Raw genomic sequence first — 19601 nt, forward strand, 5'->3', positions numbered from 1 at the left:
CCGTAAAAACCCAAAGGAACCATCAGTTTTCCTGTCGAATCGGAAGATCTGACACTGCGCTTCTTCCGTCTAGGGCGGAGGATTGGAACGGCAGCGGCGGCGACGGACGGCGGGAGGAGCGACGGCAGTGGAGCTGGAGCCAATCCATTCCAGGGATCTTTATGCAAAAGTTTGGATCGCGAAAACCAGGGGGTATTTTAAAAATACCAGTGGTCCTTTTATAAATAATCGGATCGCGATTATCAACCACGATCCATATAAGAAGGTTTTATATAAATATTTGGATCGCGGACATTTTGTAAAATTGCGGGGTGTCTTGGGCCAAACTAGGCGAGGCCGCGCCGGCGGCCTCCTCCCCCGCCATTGGGCTTCACACGCGAGCCTCCGTCCACTCACGGTGCCACGAGGCGTCGGCCCCCGCGCACTGCAGGTCACGGCCCCAGCTTCTCTAGGTAACGATGAAGCTACAAGAAGATGAGATAAGATGCTGCATTTACAAACCTGAAGTATGACCAATCGCGCAGTTTTAGAGCTTGGCACTACAGACGACTTAAGCAAATAATCAATACCTCTAAATCGTTCCTTGCTTTTTTTCAGAGGAAAACATTCATTAAGGTAGAAGGGGAATGGGACAAGTAAAAGGCACAAAAACTCTTATTGTTTCCCGTGGTTTACCAACTCAACCATGTTCTGTCAGTCTATCAGAGGTTGCGAGTGTGTCCAAAAGACGTTGATTAGTTTACAAAAGATAGGGTTGTATAATACCCAGCAAACCCATTCAGTTTACAAATCGTGTTCAAAGAAAAAAGGTGCTCTGAACTAAATAGACGAGCAAATTTTGTTATCAACAACCAACATAAATAATCCTCGCAAAATGGAGCAAACACAAGACAAGCACATTGTCATATAGATCCCCATGGAAGACAAATTTCTGTTCACTACAAAACTGCTGAGTGACCAAACAGAAAAGACCATTCAAGTCCAACAGCACTCCTAGTTGCAATAGATACTGAGATCATACAGAAGTCTTAACACATTCCAACAAGCTCTCAAACAATGGCATTTGCTGCACTAGCAATCCTAGGCCAAAGATCAGCACACTCCTTACCAATGGGTCCAGTGATTGCAGAGCCTGCAAAGTAGCAATTGTTACGTTAAATGCCAGGTAGCATCAGCCAGATGATGATGCTGAAAAGAGATAGTTAATTCTTACCTTTCATCTCACCCTTAGGATTCACAATAACTCCAGCATTATCTGAAAATATAAAGATAGCATCACAAATTAATCACTGGAATAAAGGCAGAGACTAGACAGTTCAAACTAGTCAAAATATAGAAAGTAGAACTAGGCAACAAAGAATGAAGAAATATATGTCTCATGGCCAGTCCCAAAGTTTCATAGCAGTGATGCCACTACCCAAGGCAATGGAATATGAGACCACTTTCAAATGGAGGAAGACCTCAAAGATGAAAAGCCTTGAAGGTGAACCTCTACAAATAAAAACTTAATCTCTGACGTTTGCTATGGAATATGCAAACATGTAAGGTTTGCTCCAAAAAAAAGCTGAAGAACCTCGGAGCCCTTCCGTCACTAATGGAAAATATTACAAAACTAGCATAAAAACTTCTACAACTACATGGCACAAATAACAAATACCAGTGCAATGAAAGAACACATGAAAAAATGTTTGTCTCATGGCCAGTCCCAATGTTTCATTGCGGCGACGCCGCTACCAAGGGCAATGGAATATGAGACCGCCTTCAAATGGAGAAATTCCAGAAGGAAAATCTCAACATCAAAAGGCTTATTTTATGACGTTAGCTTGAGAATATGCAAACATGTGTGGTTTGCTCCACAAGAAAGCTGAAGGACATGGACGCCCTTCCGTCAAACTTTAAATTGTTGTCACTGTCTATGAAAATAATGAGAGTCTCCAATGCATTCATCTGCTTTTGAAAACATTTAACAGCCCCAAAATCAGGACAAGATTGTAACCATGGCTGCATCATTAACAATGGAGCACTAACAGTACCAAAGTGGTTTGCAAGCAATTGAATAGGAGCATACAACGCATTGTGCTAAACACTAAGATAAGAATGCAGTATTGCACCCAATTAAACAAGTGTAAAGTATGCGCCTCATGGCCAGTCCCAAATTTTCAGGGCAGCAACGCCGCTACACAAGGCAATGGAATATGAGGCTGCCCTCTGACGGATTATCTCCTCGAAAGAGTAGCCTTTCAATGGAAATCCTCAAACGTCCGAAGGCTTAATCTATGACGTTTGCTCTGGAATATGCAGGCACTACTGACTTCTGCTCCAGCAAAAAAGTTAAGAGAGCCTCACGGCGCTCCCGTCAAAAAGAAAGTAATCTCACATCTATAGCAGATATAGTATGACGAGGACTACAGAAAGTAAGTTAACGCTAGTCTAAATTCATCGACGACCTTGATCTAAGCATTTACGGACGAAGTAAGGTCGAGATGCTACCTTCGAAGTACATGTAGACACCGTCCTTGCGGCGCCACGGCTTGCGCTGGCGGACGATGACGGCGGGCATGACCTTCTTTCTGAGGTCGGGCTTCCCCTTCTTGACGGTGGCCATGACCATGTCGCCGACGCAGGCGGACGGGAGGCGGTTGAGGCGCCCCTTGATGCCCTTGACGGAGATGATGTAGAGGTTCTTGGCGCCCGTGTTGTCGGCGCAGTTCACCGTCGCCGCCACTGGCAGACCCAGCGACATGCGGAACTTGTTCCCCGCCGTGCCTCCCCTCCCTGGATCACATCACGAAACAACGCAAGCACTAGATTAGAACGCGATGCAAAACAAGATTGACAATCGACGGGGAAAAGAGGAAATCGAGCCGAGTTTGGAGGAGGAAGACGGGGACGCTTTACCTCGCTTCGACATGGCGGCGGCTGGTGTTGGACCCGATCGCTAGGGTTTCCCTGGCTCGCTGCTTATATAGATCCGCCGGCCTAGGGTTTTCCATGCCCTTAAAGACGATACTGCCCTTGGCGCCGTTAGGGCACTGGTGTAGAATGCGAGGGTCACGAGGTCTTTACGCGCGAGGGGTTTTGACGGCGGCGGCGTGGGTTTCTAACGGGCCAAGCTGGGAACAAGAGGAAAAACTATGCAGCCCATACGATTAAGGCCCATATTTAGTGAGAGCTCAGCCTCCTCTAGTCCTCTGTCCTCTCAAGCAAGGAAGTTTTTGTTTTGACACGCTCTCAAGTTGTTATAAATTGAGTCAAAAGATTCTTAAAAGTATACTAAGCTCAATATACGAGTTTGTAACTGTCCAGTCCAAAGCTTACATTTCCCGGACACGGGTTTGTAACTGTCCAATCCGAAGCTTACATTTCCGGACCTCTTGCACATGAAAGGTACCTCACATGTGCCCGTCGCTTCTTTTGCACAACCTCTCACAAGTCACAGTCAGGTTACCAATATACTCCCTCTCCCTCTGCTCCAAACTACTCTTTATTTTAGTTTTTCTAGATACATGGTAAAAGTTATGCATCTAGAAAAACCAAAACGAACAGTGATTTGGGACGGAGGGGTACATATCATCCGGCCTTGATCCGGTTTGGCACTCCTAATTTCATGAAGAGATAAATCCAGAATGTTGTCCCGGAGCAAATTTGACCTCCTTATGGAGACTTAGTTGCTAATTAAAAAAAAATCCCAACGTTCAACTACTCTATCCATGCGTTGTGGTTGACGGCGCGTCCGGTGCAAAGGGTCCCAGGTGGGTAACCAATAGACTTAGTGTGAAACATGAGGAGCGGGTAGCTGCATCTAACTTGACATTATTTGTTGTTACAAAGTTTTTTCCTAAGTACTGCAGTAGTAAGTTAGAGGCGTCATCTTCATAGGTAATTGTGATTGTGACTGTGGTGATGTGTTTACACAGGTTAAGTGGATTTAAACATTGCAGCGTAGGAAGTTGGAGAATTTAAAACGACACTCCATGACACGTAGCGTACCTAGCATAAGGTTTGTCTCCCCAGGACCATGCCTTCTTGAATCTCGACCATCCAGCACAAGTTACATCAGTTTTAGGTTTATCTGCATAATAAATTTTGTTGCTTGGGTTTGCTCCGGATCCACACCAAGTCTAACATTATGATCACTTATATGCCTTTACAAAAAATTGATATTCTAAGTTTCTAACATGTCAAATCCTGTATTACCTTTCTCACAGATGTAAAAGGACATACTTTAATTTGGTAGGGGAAAGTATTTCAAAATAGAATTCGACCTTTGGATTCCATTACAATAAATTATTGGTTCCTCAAAATTAACATTATCTTATTTAAATGTGAAAATATAGATGCAACTTTTGCATACCCTAAACATGCATAAAACTGACTAGTTATCTCTTCTCTACATCTCTACAGCTAAAAAAACCAAAATCGAGATTAAAACGTCGTACGTTGTGGTTACTCCGCTCCATCGTCCCGCGCTCCAGGGCATTCGAGCCGTCCGTGAGTGTGAGACGCGGCGAGGGAAGCCCAAGCACCCTACGATCGAAGGAGAGGACCCCCGCGCCCACGGACGTCCCTCGGAAGGAGCTGACGATCCTAGGCCCTTGGATCGTTCCTGGCCTTCTCCGCAATTCTTTTCCCGAATGCCGCCTCCCCACGCTTCGATTCCCTCCGCCGCCACCGCCCGACGCCGTCCCCAATCGCCACCGGCTCGCTCACACCTTTATGTGGTCCATGGACGCCCCTCCGCCGTGTTCCATGGACGCCCTGCCGCCGTGGTCCATCGTTGCCCCGCTGCCGTCCTCCATCGACGCCCTGTCGCTTTCCTCAGTCACCGGCTCCTTCAGTCTCCAGCCTGGGGCTCTAAGGTGCGGTCGTTTTCCTCTGTTGTCGTCTCTGCTGATCATGTGGTGGAACCCTTATGATGCCTAGATTGAGATCCTCTATGCCTCCTCTTTCCGTTTTTGCATTTTTCATAAAAATCTGTCACTCGTAGTTCAACCTAGATTTTCCGGCGAAGCTCCATCCATGCACAGCAAGTACGGCGCTGTCGTGGTCGTCGCGTTGGTCTGGATTGAAGGAAGAAGATGAGGCTTCCGCCTTTAGATCAAAAATCGATGGCTTAGATTAAATGGGTATCATACCCTTTCGTGTGGGTGCATGAGTGCATCATAGACCTAGACCATAGCACCCCCTTGGTCCACGGAGTCCACGGACCGAGATACCGAGTCCATCAATCCTGTGGGTACGCACAGTTCCACTCCGCTTTCCAATCGCCAGTAGAAACAGATCGGCTCGGTGGATCCCATTGGATCTTGTTGCCCTACCCTGACCCTACGCACGCCGCCATCGTCCTCCAGCGCCCTCCATGCATGAGGACAGGAGGCCGCCTCAGGGCGTGAGGCTCGGTAGCGCCTTCAAGGGGGGCCGCCATCCTCAACTTGCCTCAGTCGGTGGATGCGTCCACCATGCCAGCACGGCAGCACCGCACAATCCTCACCCAGCGGAGGAAGAGGGCCACGCGAAGGTGGCAACCACACACAAAGGCGGCGGCGGCGGCGTGCGAGCAGTGAGGTGGGTGTCCTCCATCTCCAAACTCCTCTCACGTTTCTCTCTGGCTAGCACCGCGCTGGGTGGGTTCCAGTTGGGGCTACGCAAATTTGGTGATGCCCTAGCCGTCGAATGGTTGAGCCCTTCCATCCCATCCTCGGGTGCACATGGCCCACCTCCGCTGGCGAGCCGGACCGGCGCCTCTCCTCCAACCTATGTCTGACGCCCGACCAAGTAAGCATCGACCTGACTTAGATTAGCAAATTCCTTTGGTTTGTCTACGTATATGGATGGTATAAGGATTGCTGATGTTATTTTGGATGGATTCGTCCCAACTTAGATTAGACTACAATCAATCAGCGGCACAGGACTTCAATTGTGTTGGGTTGCATGGTGGAAGGCTTCCTGTTTTTTTATGATCTCTGATGCTCAAGCTTGTGTTAACTTGGTATAAGAAATTGTGATTAAAAATATTGTGATTGCCATTTGTTTGAATAATATTTGATCCTGTCATTGGCTTATTGCAAAGACGTAGCTTCTCCGTTCCAGGCAAGCAAGCACCAATTACTCTCAGTGTTTTTCCAACAATTTTGTCTCCTTGTGAGGATTACATAATGAATTGATGATTTGACGTCAATGTTCCTGTAGTTTCAGCTCCAAGTATAATTGTGCACATAATTTATGAAGACCTCACATATATATCTGGTAATTTCATTAGGTGGCACTACTCTCTTTGACGTCAAGTCTGAATGCAGTATCAATACAATAGGCTCTGAACCTCTGAATAAAAACCACAGTTACAATCATAAAATTGGACCATTTGAGGCTGCTGTAATTTCCTTATTTTATCTAATGCGCCCTGATATGATGATGACGGCCAGCTTTGTTCTTTAGCAGGCTGCACATAAGTATGCCACCAAAACTGCAATGTTTTTGCTTGCTACCATGCATGATTGTGTCCGATGTAAATTTATATATGAAGTTTCTTTTAGGAAGTATATAGTAAAAAACATCTGAACCCATTTATTAGTTATGTGAAAAATAGAAATGGAAACACGGCTGGTTTTATGCTGGAAATTTTGAACATTTTATAAATAAAAATAAAATGATATATCATTAATTTTGAGAGAAAGCAGATGTAGCAAAAGGTGGGAAAGAGGTAGCTTACTTATTGTTATGGAGAATTGGAGATGGTGATGTAACTGCTCTTTTTCCGGGGTCTAATGCATTTTTTCTTTGGATATTGTTTTTAAATTGTCAACCTGAAAGTAAACCGTGAATCTTACACTCAATTTTCTGGATATGTCTTTATGTTTTTCCATCTAAGAGCTATGCAAACTTTCAGATACTGAAGTTAAAAATTTCAAGCCACTTGTGGCTTCAACACTTGTCAGATCTGTCTTTTGGACGGTCATTTACTTCTCATGTTGCACATTATACGGATAACGAGTTGGATTGGTTGCGTGTTGTTGTGATGAGCTCTGTCCGCTTGAATTAATAATGCAAAACTGTTATTGTTTTATTGATGCTCTATGTATTCCATATAAATATTTTACAGCCCGTAGCAATGCACAGGTACAAACCTGTTTGATGTATAAATCCTAAGTTCTTATTACTAGATTTTTGAAAAAACGTCCTTGCCGTACTTCTGAGTTAAAATAGAGATTATATTGGACTTAAAATTACTACCATTAGCAGTTTGAATGATAACCATTAACATTCATGCCATACTTCTGAGTTAAGACAGAGATTATATTGATACTCTTCTATTGTAAATGAAATATCTCAAAATATACTTTGGTTGTTTTTTCGCATTATTATTGTCTTGTTGTATGTTCCGCATATTGCAATATAAATATTTTGTAGCTCGAAGCAACGCATGAGCAGGATCCTAGTTGATCACAATCTGTAAAGTTTGAGTTTTCCAAATCAAACTGCAACTTACATTGTGAGAAGGGAGGGTCGATTCTGACCTATCACGAATATTGTACGTCCTAGCAACTTGAGTTGTTTTCGTTCCCGGATTGAGTTTGGGACCCTGTTACCCGTTCTTAAGATAGACTTTTTTTTTGCAACTGCTTAATTATTCTAATTACCGTTTGGATTGATCAAAGTAGCTATCAAGGAAGCGGCGTGCTAGCTTAACCCCTTCAGTAAGCTTGTCTGTAGGTCCCGGTGAATTGGTGATATCCATCTCTTTCGAGACCGGGCGAAAGGTATTGGTTAGATCGAGTATGCCAAACCACCGTGATCGAGCATACTCAAGTTTATCGCTAACCTGCTCAACACAAGTTATATCATTATTGTCTGAAGTAAAGAGAAATGCACATAAATTTGAGCTAAGTTAACCGAACTGGCTTGGAGTTTTTCAACATGCCGCATCGAGCCGTGTGCGTCCTGACCACGCCGTTCATTCCTGGCACTTGAAGAGGTTCTCTCGTTAGAGCGTGAGGGCGTCTGCATGCTCTCTTGCTTGAAAATGTCTGAGAGTTTATTATGCATCACTGCAAAATCAATTCGAACTCGATTTGGTATTAGCAGATATACCAGATTGCCTTTTCATTAGTGGTGTAGAAACCGAACTCGAATTATACAAAAAAAAAAAGATAGAGAAAAGAATAGGAACTAGCATCCATGACACGTTGGGCTTGGAATTGTTCTCTAGTTGGGCCTTGCACGGGAAACGAGCCCACATATGCCGCTGCAGCTCTTCCGACTAGATAGAAGTCATAGAACCAGCAGCCGCGCGGTGCGCCTTGTGGCTTGTGCGTTTAGTCCCACATTGCCTGGCCTGACGAAGTGACGAGAGGAGGCGGGAGGCGACCCAGGGCACCTTCGCAAAGCGTACCTTTGTCGGCCTTTTGGCGAAGATCAAGAGCAGTATATGTTCTTATCAGTTTAATATTTCATATTTTCTTTTTTGAAACTATCACTGTCGCGCAGCCGTTGCACTGCTGGCCGGGCCTGCCGCACCCCAACCAAACCTACTTCACATGTTTCGGCCTGGTCGGGAGGCGGCACAAACTTGTTTTTGAATTTGTTATCTCAAGGGTTCTAGCAATGGCACAGAACAGAAGGATCTCGTTATCGCAAACCTCAACAAAAGGAATATTTCGACACAATTACATGTAGAAATCATCTTGGTTCCCGTGATTTTTCTAGCTAGCTATCTTCACCTTTGAGCTTCCTGACTTTGTCCAAGAAAGCTTGCCGGCCGGGGAAGGGGTTGGCGCCCTGGCCGCCTTTCCCTGCCGCCCTCTTCTCGTCGAGCACCTCACCGGCGCGGCTGCCCCGACCCAGCCCCAAAATTTCCTTCTTGGCCGTCCGAATCTGAGCCTTCCTCGGCGACGACCCCGGAACGCCGGTGTCCTGCACGCCGGCATTCACCCCGAGCATCCCCATCTTGGCCGTCCTCACCTGGTCCTCCCTCCTCATCCGCATCCGCTCCCTCCTCTCGTCCCGCTTCCCCCTGGCGCCGTCCGGGTCAGCGCCGACGTCGAACAGGGAGCCGTTCTTGGCGCTGCCGGTGGAGCTGTTGCTGTTGCTTCTGCTGGTGCTTTGCTTCCGGGCGCCCTTTCTCGGGATGCGGCCGCCGTAGGAGGTGCCGATGAGGCGGAGGTCGAGGCGGCCCCATCCCTCCTCGTCGGAGAGGTCCCACCCGAAGCGCTCGGCCATCTCCTGGAGCGGCCCGTCGCCGTCGTCGTAGGTGTAGTCGTAGTCGGCGTCGCCGCGGAGGAAGCGGTGGGCGTGCTCCCACTCGACGCGGTCGAAGTAGATGGGGTCGTCGAGCACGTCGCGCGCGAGGCTCGCCCAGGCCGCGGTGTCCCCGTAGTCGAGCTCCGCCACGACCCAGCGCAGGTACGACGGCGGCAGCGTGCCCAGCATCTGGCCCTTGTACTTGCCGAACTCGATCACGCGGTCCCTCGCCGGGCGCGAGGACGGCGCGGGCGGCGGCGTGGTCGGGGCCGCTCTGACCGGCCGGAGGAGCCTGGCGCGGCACGGGCGGCGGTGGCGGCGGGAGGTGAGGGGAGGGAGGAGGACTAGGCGAGGCACCGTTCCGGCTGCGGGTGTCGGCGGCGCCGGGGAGGGAAGGCAGGTTCCTGCAGCGGTGAAGACGAGCATTGTGCGCGGCGGCGGCGGGCGAGCGAGGATTTTCTGGTGGGGAATGGCCGCCGCATTTGCGTTCGCGGCGGGTGAAATTATCCGCTCGTCGTCACAGCCACAGGCTGTGAATTACCAAGAAAGCTGGGCTGTACAGCCCATATTGGCCATAAGGAAAGTCTCCTCACCAATAATAAGCCAGTATAACAGCCCAGTAGTAAAAGGCCCATCAAGAACCCGTGAGACGACGGATAAGCGGCCCAAGCTGAATGTCTGATGACGAAAGGAGGAAGAACCGAACACGCAGGAGTTGGGGTCGCCGCCGAGGTGTCCATTTCAAAGATCGCTGGGGCTCAGGTTCATTTGATCAGCGGCCGGGAAACAAGGGGAGGTCAGAGGTCAGTTGGAAGCTCGCGGTTCTTGGACTTGTTGAAGGCAGCCTGTCGGCGGAATGGGGTTGCCCAAAACATGTTGAAGACAAAAATAAAAAAGTATGATGCACCAGCCGGGAATCGAACCCGGGTCTGTACCGTGGCAGGGTACTATTCTACCACTAGACCACTGGTGCTGCTTTGCGTTGACTTTCATCAAAAAATTTGTAAGGGTTTGAATGATCATGACCATGGAGCTCTTCACGGCCCAGCCATCGTGTTGGTCGTGGTCGCACATAGCTTAGCTGCGCGCCTGCGCCTGCTGTCTTCTTCCTCCGCACTTCCGCAGGCTCACAGCTGCAGCAGCTCCAGTGACGCAACTAATAGGCGGCTTCCCTTGTCGCCTCCTGCTTCTGCAGGCAGGCTGCAGCTATCAGCTACTCAGCTCCACGAAAAAAGCAGGGAGTGCGTGTAGGCAACCAAACAAGGGAAATAAAGAAGGGACTTGGAGTCTCGTACATGTCCTGATCAGGTTCGGCACCCCTTCCAGTCCGGTCGTGTGAACGCGGCCGATGCCTCGAAAAGGTCACTGCCATGTAGGATAGGGATTCGTTTCGCTCTATTTGCATCAATCCATCCATCGATCAGTCCATGCATCTAGCTGCGGGTATACCGGCAGCCGGGCCATCATCAATTCATCATATGGTGGTTGATGCACGCCAGAAAATCAAACGAAAAGGACCACGACCAACAATACATAAAAGCCGCAGCCTTGATGCATGTGGCCACGGAATGTCACCTCGCTTGTAAGCTTGTTCTGCTTTCGGGTACTAGATGCTAAACTTTAGCACGATGTCACATCGGATATTCGGATGCTAATTAGAAGGACTAAACATGAGCTATTTATAAAACTAATTGCCGAACCCATAGGCTAATTCACAATAAAAGACTAATTAATCCATCATTAGCAAATGGTTACTGTATCACCATATTATCAAATCATGGACTAATTAGGCTTAATAGATTTGTCTCGCGAATTAGACTTCATTTGTGCAATTAGTTTTGTAATTAGCCTATGTTTAATATTCCTAATTAGTATCAAACATCCGATGTGACGGGTGCTAAACTTTAGCACGTGGGAGATAAACACCCCCATGATGAATTAGCACATGCTCGTGATAATTGTTAAGAGAAATAGCATTGTAGTAAGACCCTTAGAATTATTGGCCCAAAGTTAATTTAGCTGCCAATCGCCAAATGTGCAGTAAAACAATCATGAAAGAGCAACTCCGACAATAGCCCCTACTTGAAGCTCCTACTTTCTTAAATAGGGTTGTCCTAACTTTCTAGTGCTGTTGATTTTGCTCTTAACTCCAGCAATAGTCCCTAGATATCAGCGCCAAGGAGCACGACAATGTTGGAAATGATCCCACTCACACACGGCTCTCACGCACAGCACACAAACACTCAGCTCTACAGAGAAGATGATGCACCCGGCAACACACGGCCGCACCTGAAGAAAGGACACGAACTCTAGGAAGAAGAACTAGCACACATAAAGAATCTATTCGGTGCTGCACACCAGCACCTGCACTTGCACTTGTTTCACTTTTTCGCTCAGGACACTCAAAGCAATACAGATTCGATGACTCAAATAGCCGAACGGCACAGGCTCACACAGCTCGCCAATCCGGAATTCACTCCACTGACAGCCGTGCATGCAACGCTAACTCCGCACGTTCCTGCATGCCCGTGCTGACCACTTCATCAAAATAACTAACTCAAGTAGCACACGTACGTACGAGTACTCGACGGACTCCACGCTCGGCCGCACGACTCGGCCAAACACGCACACAAAGCCTGCCTGCTGACTCATGTACACGATAGCTAACTTGGACACAACGCTGCACTGAACACAAACGAACATGTACAACAAGATTAACCAATCGACCGAGCAGGGGCCTCCCTACTCGCCCGCAGGACAAGGGACTGGTCTCCGGAGTAGGGACCCGAGTAGGAACCTCAACCATATCTTGCTTGTGAAGTATCGTAAGGCATCTAATTAGTATCTAGTCTAGTGTACTAGTACGTATAAGACTAGAAATTAGAATATTCCAGGCTTCCGGCTTTGTTGGCTCGATCCCCGCGGTTCTCCGCGAGCAACTTTGCGACGCCGAGGAGCTTAGCCAGTGGCGACGACGACGACCGCCGGCGAGAGCCACGAGCTAGCCAGGCACAACGAGTCGTGCAGACGGCGACGGCGCCGCGCGTGCGCCGACGTGTTCCTCGCGGGGATCCTCGCTGAGATTCGCGTGGTTTTCCGCGGCGTGGGTGGGCTGGCGATCGATCTCCCTCGTGCACCCGGCGGTCCCTGCCACGTACGGGCCGAAAGCAAGCGCCGGCGCCCTTTCCTCTCCGGCTCTCCGCGCCGGACAAGCAGACCCGACGCCGCCGTTTCTCTCGCTCTCGACCGCGAAAGATCCGATGGATACAGCCGCACTTCACTTAGCTCCGATCCGGCTAAAGATGGCTTCGATCCGATCGAAGTGTGGCACATCACCCACCAATGTAACATACGCAGTGTCAATTGTATCCTCCCCTCTCTTTTGTTTTCTCTTACCTAAAATACAGAACACATACACACCAGTGCCAGCACTATGTCTCTACATTGTCTTGTAGGTAGCTATCATATGCTGCCGTAGTGCTTCAGTTTTAACACGAGGGCGGAGACTTCGATACCCTAGATTTCGGCGTGTTGTCGCAGCGATCGCAAGAGTGTCGTAGACGCTGACGCACGCGTGACGTAATAGGCTTGGACGCTGGCCAACTCCAACCACAGCAGTACTGAATACTGATGAGCACACTGGTTGTTCTCTCTTCATATTCCACCAGCCACCACCATTCACCAGTAGCCTTGGACACACTTCCCTTACTGGTCCTAACCACACCACACCTGCACCAGCTAGCTGCAGGCCGTGCCGCCGTGCGGGTGTCCCCGGAGGACTTGTCTAGAAGGCGGCTATACACCACACCAGTAAGCGCGGCGACCGTGGTGGGGACGGACTGGGCACAAGCGACGTCCATAAGGCAGTGATGGTGGCCGCCTAACGGGGCGTCTATAAATGCGCCGGTCCCCGGGAGCAGCAGCTGCCACGAGCTGAGAAGAGCTTAAGGCCGGAGACGAGCGAGTGACACTGGGGGAGAAGACACAAGAGTCACCGTCACCGACCGTGTCCCCGCCGAGCAGTTAACGTTACCACCACGGCACCACCCGATAGATGGTTGCCGAGAAGTCTCCTCCCGGGGCTGCTGGGAGCCTGGCCATGGAGAGCGGCGGCGACATGCGGGCGGAGGAGTACGCGCAGGACGGGTCCGTGGACCTGCGCGGCAACCCCGTGCTCCGCTCCGAGCGCGGCGGCTGGACGGCTTGCTTCTTCATCGTCGGTGCGTGTGTTAGTTTGTCTCTCCTAGTTGTTTTCCGATGTGCGAGGAGCTAGAGGCTGAATTTGTGAGGACGATATATAAACATGCAGTGTACGAGCTGTTCGAGCGGATGGCGTACTACGGCATCGCGTCGAACCTGATCATCTACCTGACGGACCATCTCCACCAGGGCACCGTGGAGGCCTCCAACAACGTCACCAACTGGTCCGGCACCGTCTTCCTCACGCCGCTGCTCGGAGCCTACATCGCCGACGCATACCTCGGCAGGTACTGGACCTTCGTCGCCGGCTCCGCCATATACCTCGTGGTACGTTCTTAACCTCTGCTCCCGCTGCTGCTCCTTATTAAACGTGGAGAGAGAAGCATTACCATGTGTTTTGGAACACGGTTTTGACTGAACGGAAGAACACAATAGCCCAACCATGGTCACAGCTCGCGTGTCTGGTCATGGAGCTATGCTTCTTTTTTTTAAAAGTGGAGTGTCTATAGCTCACCCAAGTGAAACAGAGTCCCTTCTCATACGAATTTCTAAGTTATTGGATCTAAAATCGGCAGCTCAGATCCCTCCTTTCTCTCTCCCTTATCTCCCCCCTCTTCTTCCTCCCCCCCACCCTCTTCTTCTTCCTCCCCCACCCCTCCACCGCTGCCGCCCAGGCCCTTCCCGCCGCCGCCTCCCACCGCCGCTGCCACCATCGACGCCCCCGCCCCGGCACCGCCCAACCACCATCCTCCGCCGCCCGGCCAGCAGCGCCCCCACCGCCGCGCCTCGCTGCCTCCACCGGGCCAGCCTGCCGCCGCTGGCCCTCCCTCTAAGGCCGGCGGTGAGCAGCCCCACCCAGCAACCCCTGAACCCCTAACCTCGCTAGAATCTCGCCGGAGTTAGAGAAGAAAGAGGGATGGGGGTGAAGAAAAATTTAGGTGAGGAGGAGCTCTATTTCTCGGATGAGATTTAGCTGTCCCTTAAAAAAGAAAAAAAAGAAAAGGGGCCAAAAAATAACAGGGACTTAAAGACAAACTTTATAGGAGCTTCTGTCATATGATTGCAAAACAAGCAGTAGATATTCCTTTTTCTTTTTCGCTTTAAATCTTCAAAATGGAAGTAGCAAGAGTTTAATTCAACAAAAAGAAAAGGAAAAGGCGCCACAAGAGAAGGGACGTGCAATCAGTGGATTAATGGTATCATCATACCATCATCAGCGATACCATCGCCATCCCGCAACGCTGGCCTGTACTGCCTTACAGTGATAATAACCAAACAGAGCTATCCACAGAAGCATCGACAATGATATCCCTTTGCATTGTTTCCTCATCCAACAGCTACTGGGATAGGAATGTGGCGCCGTAGATATTGACTGGTAGTATGCCGTATGCCATACAGATTCAGGTCGGACAAACCTTTATCTTGTCCCGGGTTCAGAATTTCAGATCAGTTGAGCGCCTCGAACCGTCGGACGTATGGTCGTCAGGTCCCAAAGTGGACTCTCAAGTCAAGCAGATCTATCCGTGGATCTTTTTCGACTCTTGCATGATTGCGTGGACCCACCTCGTGTGTAAGTGTAAATATCATCTGTAGCCTCTGACTGGTGAATGGTGATTAGCATACCATTTCGTGATAGGTTCAGTGATTTACAGAGCACAGTGTAAGTGTAACCCTACTTCAATTCGCTAGTAAAATTATCTTTGATTTACTGCGATTAGATTTGCACTGTTCATGAAAAAGGGTTTGAGACAGTATGCAGAGTACTTGGGACATTTCAACGGATGCTGTGTCCTGCTCACAGCTACAGTGATCCAGCGAAACAGCAGATGGGCCTTGCTTTTCGTTATTTGCTTGGACGTTGGACTAGACCAGTGTCAGTATGTATGGTGCAGCAACCATCATGCAGTACACTCCTGTGTGTTCTCTTTTTTTCTGAAGAAGATCATGAGTGTGAAATGTTAAGCTGACTTCTTTAATAAAAAAAAGAAATGTTAAGCTGTTCTTGTCTCCACAGTCAATGCGCACGAGCGAGCGTGGCCCTTTCTTGTCACGTCAGCATCTGCTTTCTGTATTATTAGATCGTCAGCCATTTGGAATTTTTGTAGTCTGTACCGAGATCTGCCAAGAGCCCAAGATGCATGAGTACGCAAGGGCACCATCAGAAAAGGAGTTATCTTGTAGTGCACTGACTAGGGAGGTTCAGAAATAGCTATCAACTTAAGTCCAACATAGATTCCTTGGAGTTGAATCATTGCGTACCAATGAACTCACGATAAGGTACCAATGAACTCACGATAAGGATCGCCTTCCCCTAAAATCTTACTAGGACTGTTTGGCTCTAATAGTTTTTTTGGAGTCCTTTTTATTATTATTTCCCTATGTATAATTTTGTGGCACCTCTAAAGCATTTATGACACGGAACAGTTTTCAATAAAATCTGGTGGGAGCTGTCTAGCCTTTTTTTTGGGACTACTTAGGCATAATTTCCTGGTACATCTATTAAAAGAATTAACATAATTTCCTGGTACCTCTAATAAAAGAATTAATATAAATCCTTATTTTTTTAGCTCTATTTTGTATGGCCTTATTGAGCCCGTTTGGCACGACTTCTCCTGAGGTCCACCTACTTTAGCACTATAGCTACATTGCATCAAAAAGAGAGTTCAGGAATGGATAAATTATGAGTCGATGAAGCAACTTTTTTTTTCACCAGCTCCGACTTCTTCTAAGAAGTTGGTTTTGGACAAGCCTCCCAAACGGGACCTAAAATCATCCTAGAACTATAATTTCCCTTGTGCTATAGAAAACTAAAAGGCAACACGAACTCATTTTCTTTTAAACTTTTTTTACCTGAAATCATCACATACTGGTAGTGTCACTACTCACTAATGCAACGAACGAGTAATAACTAAGTGACGGGACAATGTAATGCAGGGAATGGTGTTGCTGGTGCTGTCGGTCTCCCTGCCGGCGCTGAAACCGCCGCCGTGCCACGGCGATGTGTGCCCGAAGGTCTCAGCCCTGCAGCTCGGCGTCTACTTCGGCGGGCTGTACATCGTGGCCTTGGGCAACGGCGGCACCAAGCCCAACATCTCCACCATCGGCGCCGACCAGTTCGACGAGTTCGACCCGCGGGAGAAGATGCACAAGCTCTCCTTCTTCAATTGGTGGATGTTCACCATCTTCCTGGGCATCCTCTTCTCCTCCACCGTCCTCGTCTACCTCCAGGACAACGTGAGCTGGTCCGTCGGGTACGGCATCCCCACGCTGGGTCTCATGGTCTCCATCGCCATATTCCTCGCCGGCACCAAGCTGTACCGCCACAGGTTGCCGCAGGGCAGTCCGTTCACGAGCATGGGCAAAGTGGTCGCCGCCACGCTCTGCAAGTGGAACGTCCCCGTCCCGGCCGACGCCAAGGAGCTGCACGAGCTGGACGTCGAGGAGTACACCAGGAAGCGCAAGTTCCGGATGGACTCCACCAACACCATGAGGTTCCTGAACAAGGCCGCCGTGAAGGTGAAGGATGACGTCGGCAACGGCGGCTCGCCGGCGAAGTGGAGCCTGTGCACGGTGACCCAGGTGGAGGAGACGAAGCAGATCATGAAGCTGGTGCCGCTCCTGGTGACCATGTTCGTGCCGTGCACGCTGATCGCGCAGACCAACACCCTGTTCGTGAAGCAGGGCGCGACGATGAACCGGCACATGGGCCCGCGCTTCCAGATCCCGCCGGCGAGCCTCGGCGCGTTCGTGACGCTGACCATGCTCATCGCCGTCGTCGTCTACGACCTGGTCTTCGTCAAGGCCGTGCGTCGGTACACCAAGAACCCGCGTGGGATCACCATCCTGAAGCGGATGGGCATCGGCATGTTCCTTCAGGTGGTGACGATGGCGATCGCGTCGGCGATCGAGAGCCAGAGGCTGGCGTACGCGCGGCGCCACGGTCTGGACATCACCGGCGGCGAGCTCCGGCTCACCATCTTCGCGCTCCTGCCGCAGTTCGTGCTGATGGGCCTTGCCGACGCGTTCCTGGTAGTGGGCAAGATCGAGTTCTTCTACGACCAGGCGCCGCAGAGCATGAAGAGCCTGGGCACGGCCATGTCCCTGACGGCGTATGGCATCGGCAACATTCTCAGCAGCTTCCTGCTGTCCACGGTGACGCGCATCACGCGCGACCGAGGGAACGCCTGGGTCACCAACAACCTCAACGCCTCCAACCTCGACTACTACTACGCGTTCCTCGCCGTGCTCGGCGGCATCAACTTCTTCGCCTTCCTCGCGCTAAGCGCCATGTACAGGTACAAGGCCGAATCCACCGAGACGGTCGACATTGCCATGGGCCTGGAGGCCGAGAAAGCCAAGCTCCAGGCGGAGCCATTGGGTTGACGAGAGAGGAAGCCAAGCTCCAGCCATGGTGCGACTCGCGTGATCATGTATCGAGCTGCAGAGCATACAACTTTGCGGCTCCACTATTATGCTGTTATGAAAAAAAAGCACAGGATTCCAACAGGTAATTTTCGTATGATCGCATGAAAAATGGGGATAAAGAACAACAAAAGAGTTGCCTGCAAAAAATATCTGGCAACAAAGTGGAGGTACGCAAACAGAGAGTCATGGCCATGGGAGGGTAATGTTGTACGCATACAGAGAGTCACGGCTCAGATCCTCTCCGACGCTAACCTGATGGCCGCGACCGTGCAGGCAGAGGCGCAATCAGCGTTAGCTGATAGCCGAACGGCTCGCCGGGTTGTTCTCGTTCCATGGATCAGCAAAACTATAATGTCTTCGTGTGGAACGCTCGCGGGTTGAATGAGTGATGTCGCCGCGACAATCTCCGCAAGGTCGTGAATCACTGTAATGCTTCCATTGTAAACTATATGTAATCTCACATTTCTTAATCAATGAAATGCTCGGAACTCGGTTCGTGAGCTTTGCTTACTTGTTGTCGATCGGGGCTAGCAGCGGCATTCTGATTTCTTACCGCGGTCCAGAATCCTCTTGTACACTGCAGACGGGCCTGGACTCGGTCGTCATGTTGATCACCTGGACCATCTGGAAAGAGAGGAATGCTAGGACTTTTGACAGCCGACCTAGCATTAACGAGAGTCAACTGGTGAACATCAGCGTCAAGAAAGGTCAACTACGGGTTCAGTCCGGAGCTAAGTATATGGCTGCTTTGGGATGGCCGGCAGAAAGGACAATAGGTCTACTAGGTGGTTCGGTCCAACTGACTAGAATCTGTTCTTGGGTTGTAATAGTTAGCCGTATAGGTATCAAGTGCGCTTAAAACTGTGTGCGTGTGCCCGGCTAGCCTGCGTTATAACTTGATACTATGTATTCTGAAAAAAAGAAAAAAGCAATGTTGTACTTACAAGCAAAAGCGAGGTGTGCATATTTGGTTCGCTCCTCCCAAGCATCATTACCAATTTTAGTGGGAAAACAGAGTAGTCTCACGAAGGTTTATCCATGCCATTGCCATGACACTTTTCAGAATATGATCCGTAGCTTTCTTGACATCTGGATAGGTTGATTTGTGACGTGACGGTGTGGTCACACACTCAAACATCGATCCCTTATCGATCAATGTGGCGCACAAAATCCGTGATGGGAATGGGATCCTCCAAAAGTCCAAAGTCTCCTGCAATTGTTATCTACAGCGAAGGGGCACGAGTGGCACTCTGACTGCCAAGCAAGTAGTTTCTGCAGTCGACGGCACTGCACATCTCAAGTGAAGTGGCCAGGTCACTAGTCAAAATGAGTAGGCCCCGCACCACTGCGCCAGCATTGTTAAGCAAATGTGTAATTGCCAGTGAAGACAATTACAGGCTTTGCAAGTAGCTCGAGTCGTCGTCTTCAGGGACTTTTGGTGAGCCTGAGAGGCAACTGTGTGTCGGAATCCCAGGAGGAGTACATCGACAAGGGCCATGGATGCTACCGGCACAAGCACAAAAGTCTTGTGCGTCCACGTTCTGGGTCGGGCTCGTCCCCGCACCCAAGTGCGTGCACCATGGCTCCCTCAAATATCAACCATTCGAGTTGCGAATATGACTCGAGAAATTCGACAGATTTTTAGGGTAAAGAAAGTCAAGTGGTATTTTTTTCTCTCACAAAGACGGAAGAGAGTCGGGTATCTTTGTATTAATAAGAAGGCGGCGTCATATAGGATT

General features: G+C 49.6%; 3 protein-coding genes and 1 non-coding gene across 4 annotated transcripts; 1 reads left to right on the forward strand and 3 right to left on the reverse strand.

Annotated features, from left to right (window-relative positions):
* Positions 1-836: 836 nt before the first annotated feature.
* On the reverse strand, positions 837-3027 carry LOC101785790 (60S ribosomal protein L23). Its single transcript, XM_004985713.3, has 4 exons — positions 2899-3027; positions 2491-2775; positions 1214-1255; positions 837-1132 (listed from the first exon to the last, which is right to left on the reverse strand). The coding sequence occupies exons 1-4, from the start codon at positions 2909-2911 to the stop codon at positions 1050-1052; spliced, it is 423 nt and encodes a 140-aa protein (XP_004985770.1). The 5' UTR covers positions 2912-3027; the 3' UTR covers positions 837-1049.
* Positions 3028-8602: 5575 nt separating this feature from the next.
* On the reverse strand, positions 8603-9738 carry LOC101785381. Its single transcript, XM_004985712.4, has one exon. The coding sequence runs from the start codon at positions 9661-9663 to the stop codon at positions 8704-8706; it is 960 nt and encodes a 319-aa protein (XP_004985769.1). The 5' UTR covers positions 9664-9738; the 3' UTR covers positions 8603-8703.
* Positions 9739-10139: 401 nt separating this feature from the next.
* Positions 10140-10210, reverse strand: TRNAG-GCC. The gene has a single exon. It is a non-coding gene; the product is annotated as a tRNA-Gly (tRNA).
* Positions 10211-13150: 2940 nt separating this feature from the next.
* Positions 13151-18372, forward strand: LOC101786197 (protein NRT1/ PTR FAMILY 5.2). The gene is made up of 3 exons (XM_004985714.4): positions 13151-13457; positions 13547-13764; positions 16372-18372. The coding sequence occupies exons 1-3, from the start codon at positions 13292-13294 to the stop codon at positions 17818-17820; spliced, it is 1833 nt and encodes a 610-aa protein (XP_004985771.1). The 5' UTR covers positions 13151-13291; the 3' UTR covers positions 17821-18372.
* The last annotated feature ends 1229 nt before the right edge of the window (positions 18373-19601 follow it).

The sequence above is a fragment of the Setaria italica genome, chromosome IX, assembly GCF_000263155.2.
Source record: "Setaria italica strain Yugu1 chromosome IX, Setaria_italica_v2.0, whole genome shotgun sequence".
Lineage (NCBI taxonomy): Eukaryota > Viridiplantae > Streptophyta > Magnoliopsida > Poales > Poaceae > Setaria > Setaria italica.

What these genes read in the sequence shown, in the direction of transcription:
- LOC101786197 (XM_004985714.4), top strand. Translation starts at nt 13,292, where the DNA reads ATGGTTGCCGAGAAGTCTCCTCCCGGGGCTGCTGGGAGCCTGGCCATG. An exon ending in GGCTTGCTTCTTCATCGTCG is followed by an intron (nt 13,458 to 13,546) that starts GTGCGTGTGTTA and finishes ATAAACATGCAG; the next exon opens with TGTACGAGCTGTTCGAGCGG. An exon ending in GCTCCGCCATATACCTCGTG is followed by an intron (nt 13,765 to 16,371) that starts GTACGTTCTTAA and finishes AATGTAATGCAG; the next exon opens with GGAATGGTGTTGCTGGTGCT.
- LOC101785790 (XM_004985713.3), bottom strand. An exon ending in TGTCTACATGTACTTCGAAG is followed by an intron (nt 1,256 to 2,490) that starts GTAGCATCTCGA and finishes TTATATTTTCAG; the next exon opens with ATAATGCTGGAGTTATTGTG. An exon ending in TCCTAAGGGTGAGATGAAAG is followed by an intron (nt 1,133 to 1,213) that starts GTAAGAATTAAC and finishes GCTACTTTGCAG; the next exon opens with GCTCTGCAATCACTGGACCC.
- LOC101785381 (XM_004985712.4), bottom strand. Translation starts at nt 9,663, where the DNA reads ATGCTCGTCTTCACCGCTGCAGGAACCTGCCTTCCCTCCCCGGCGCCG.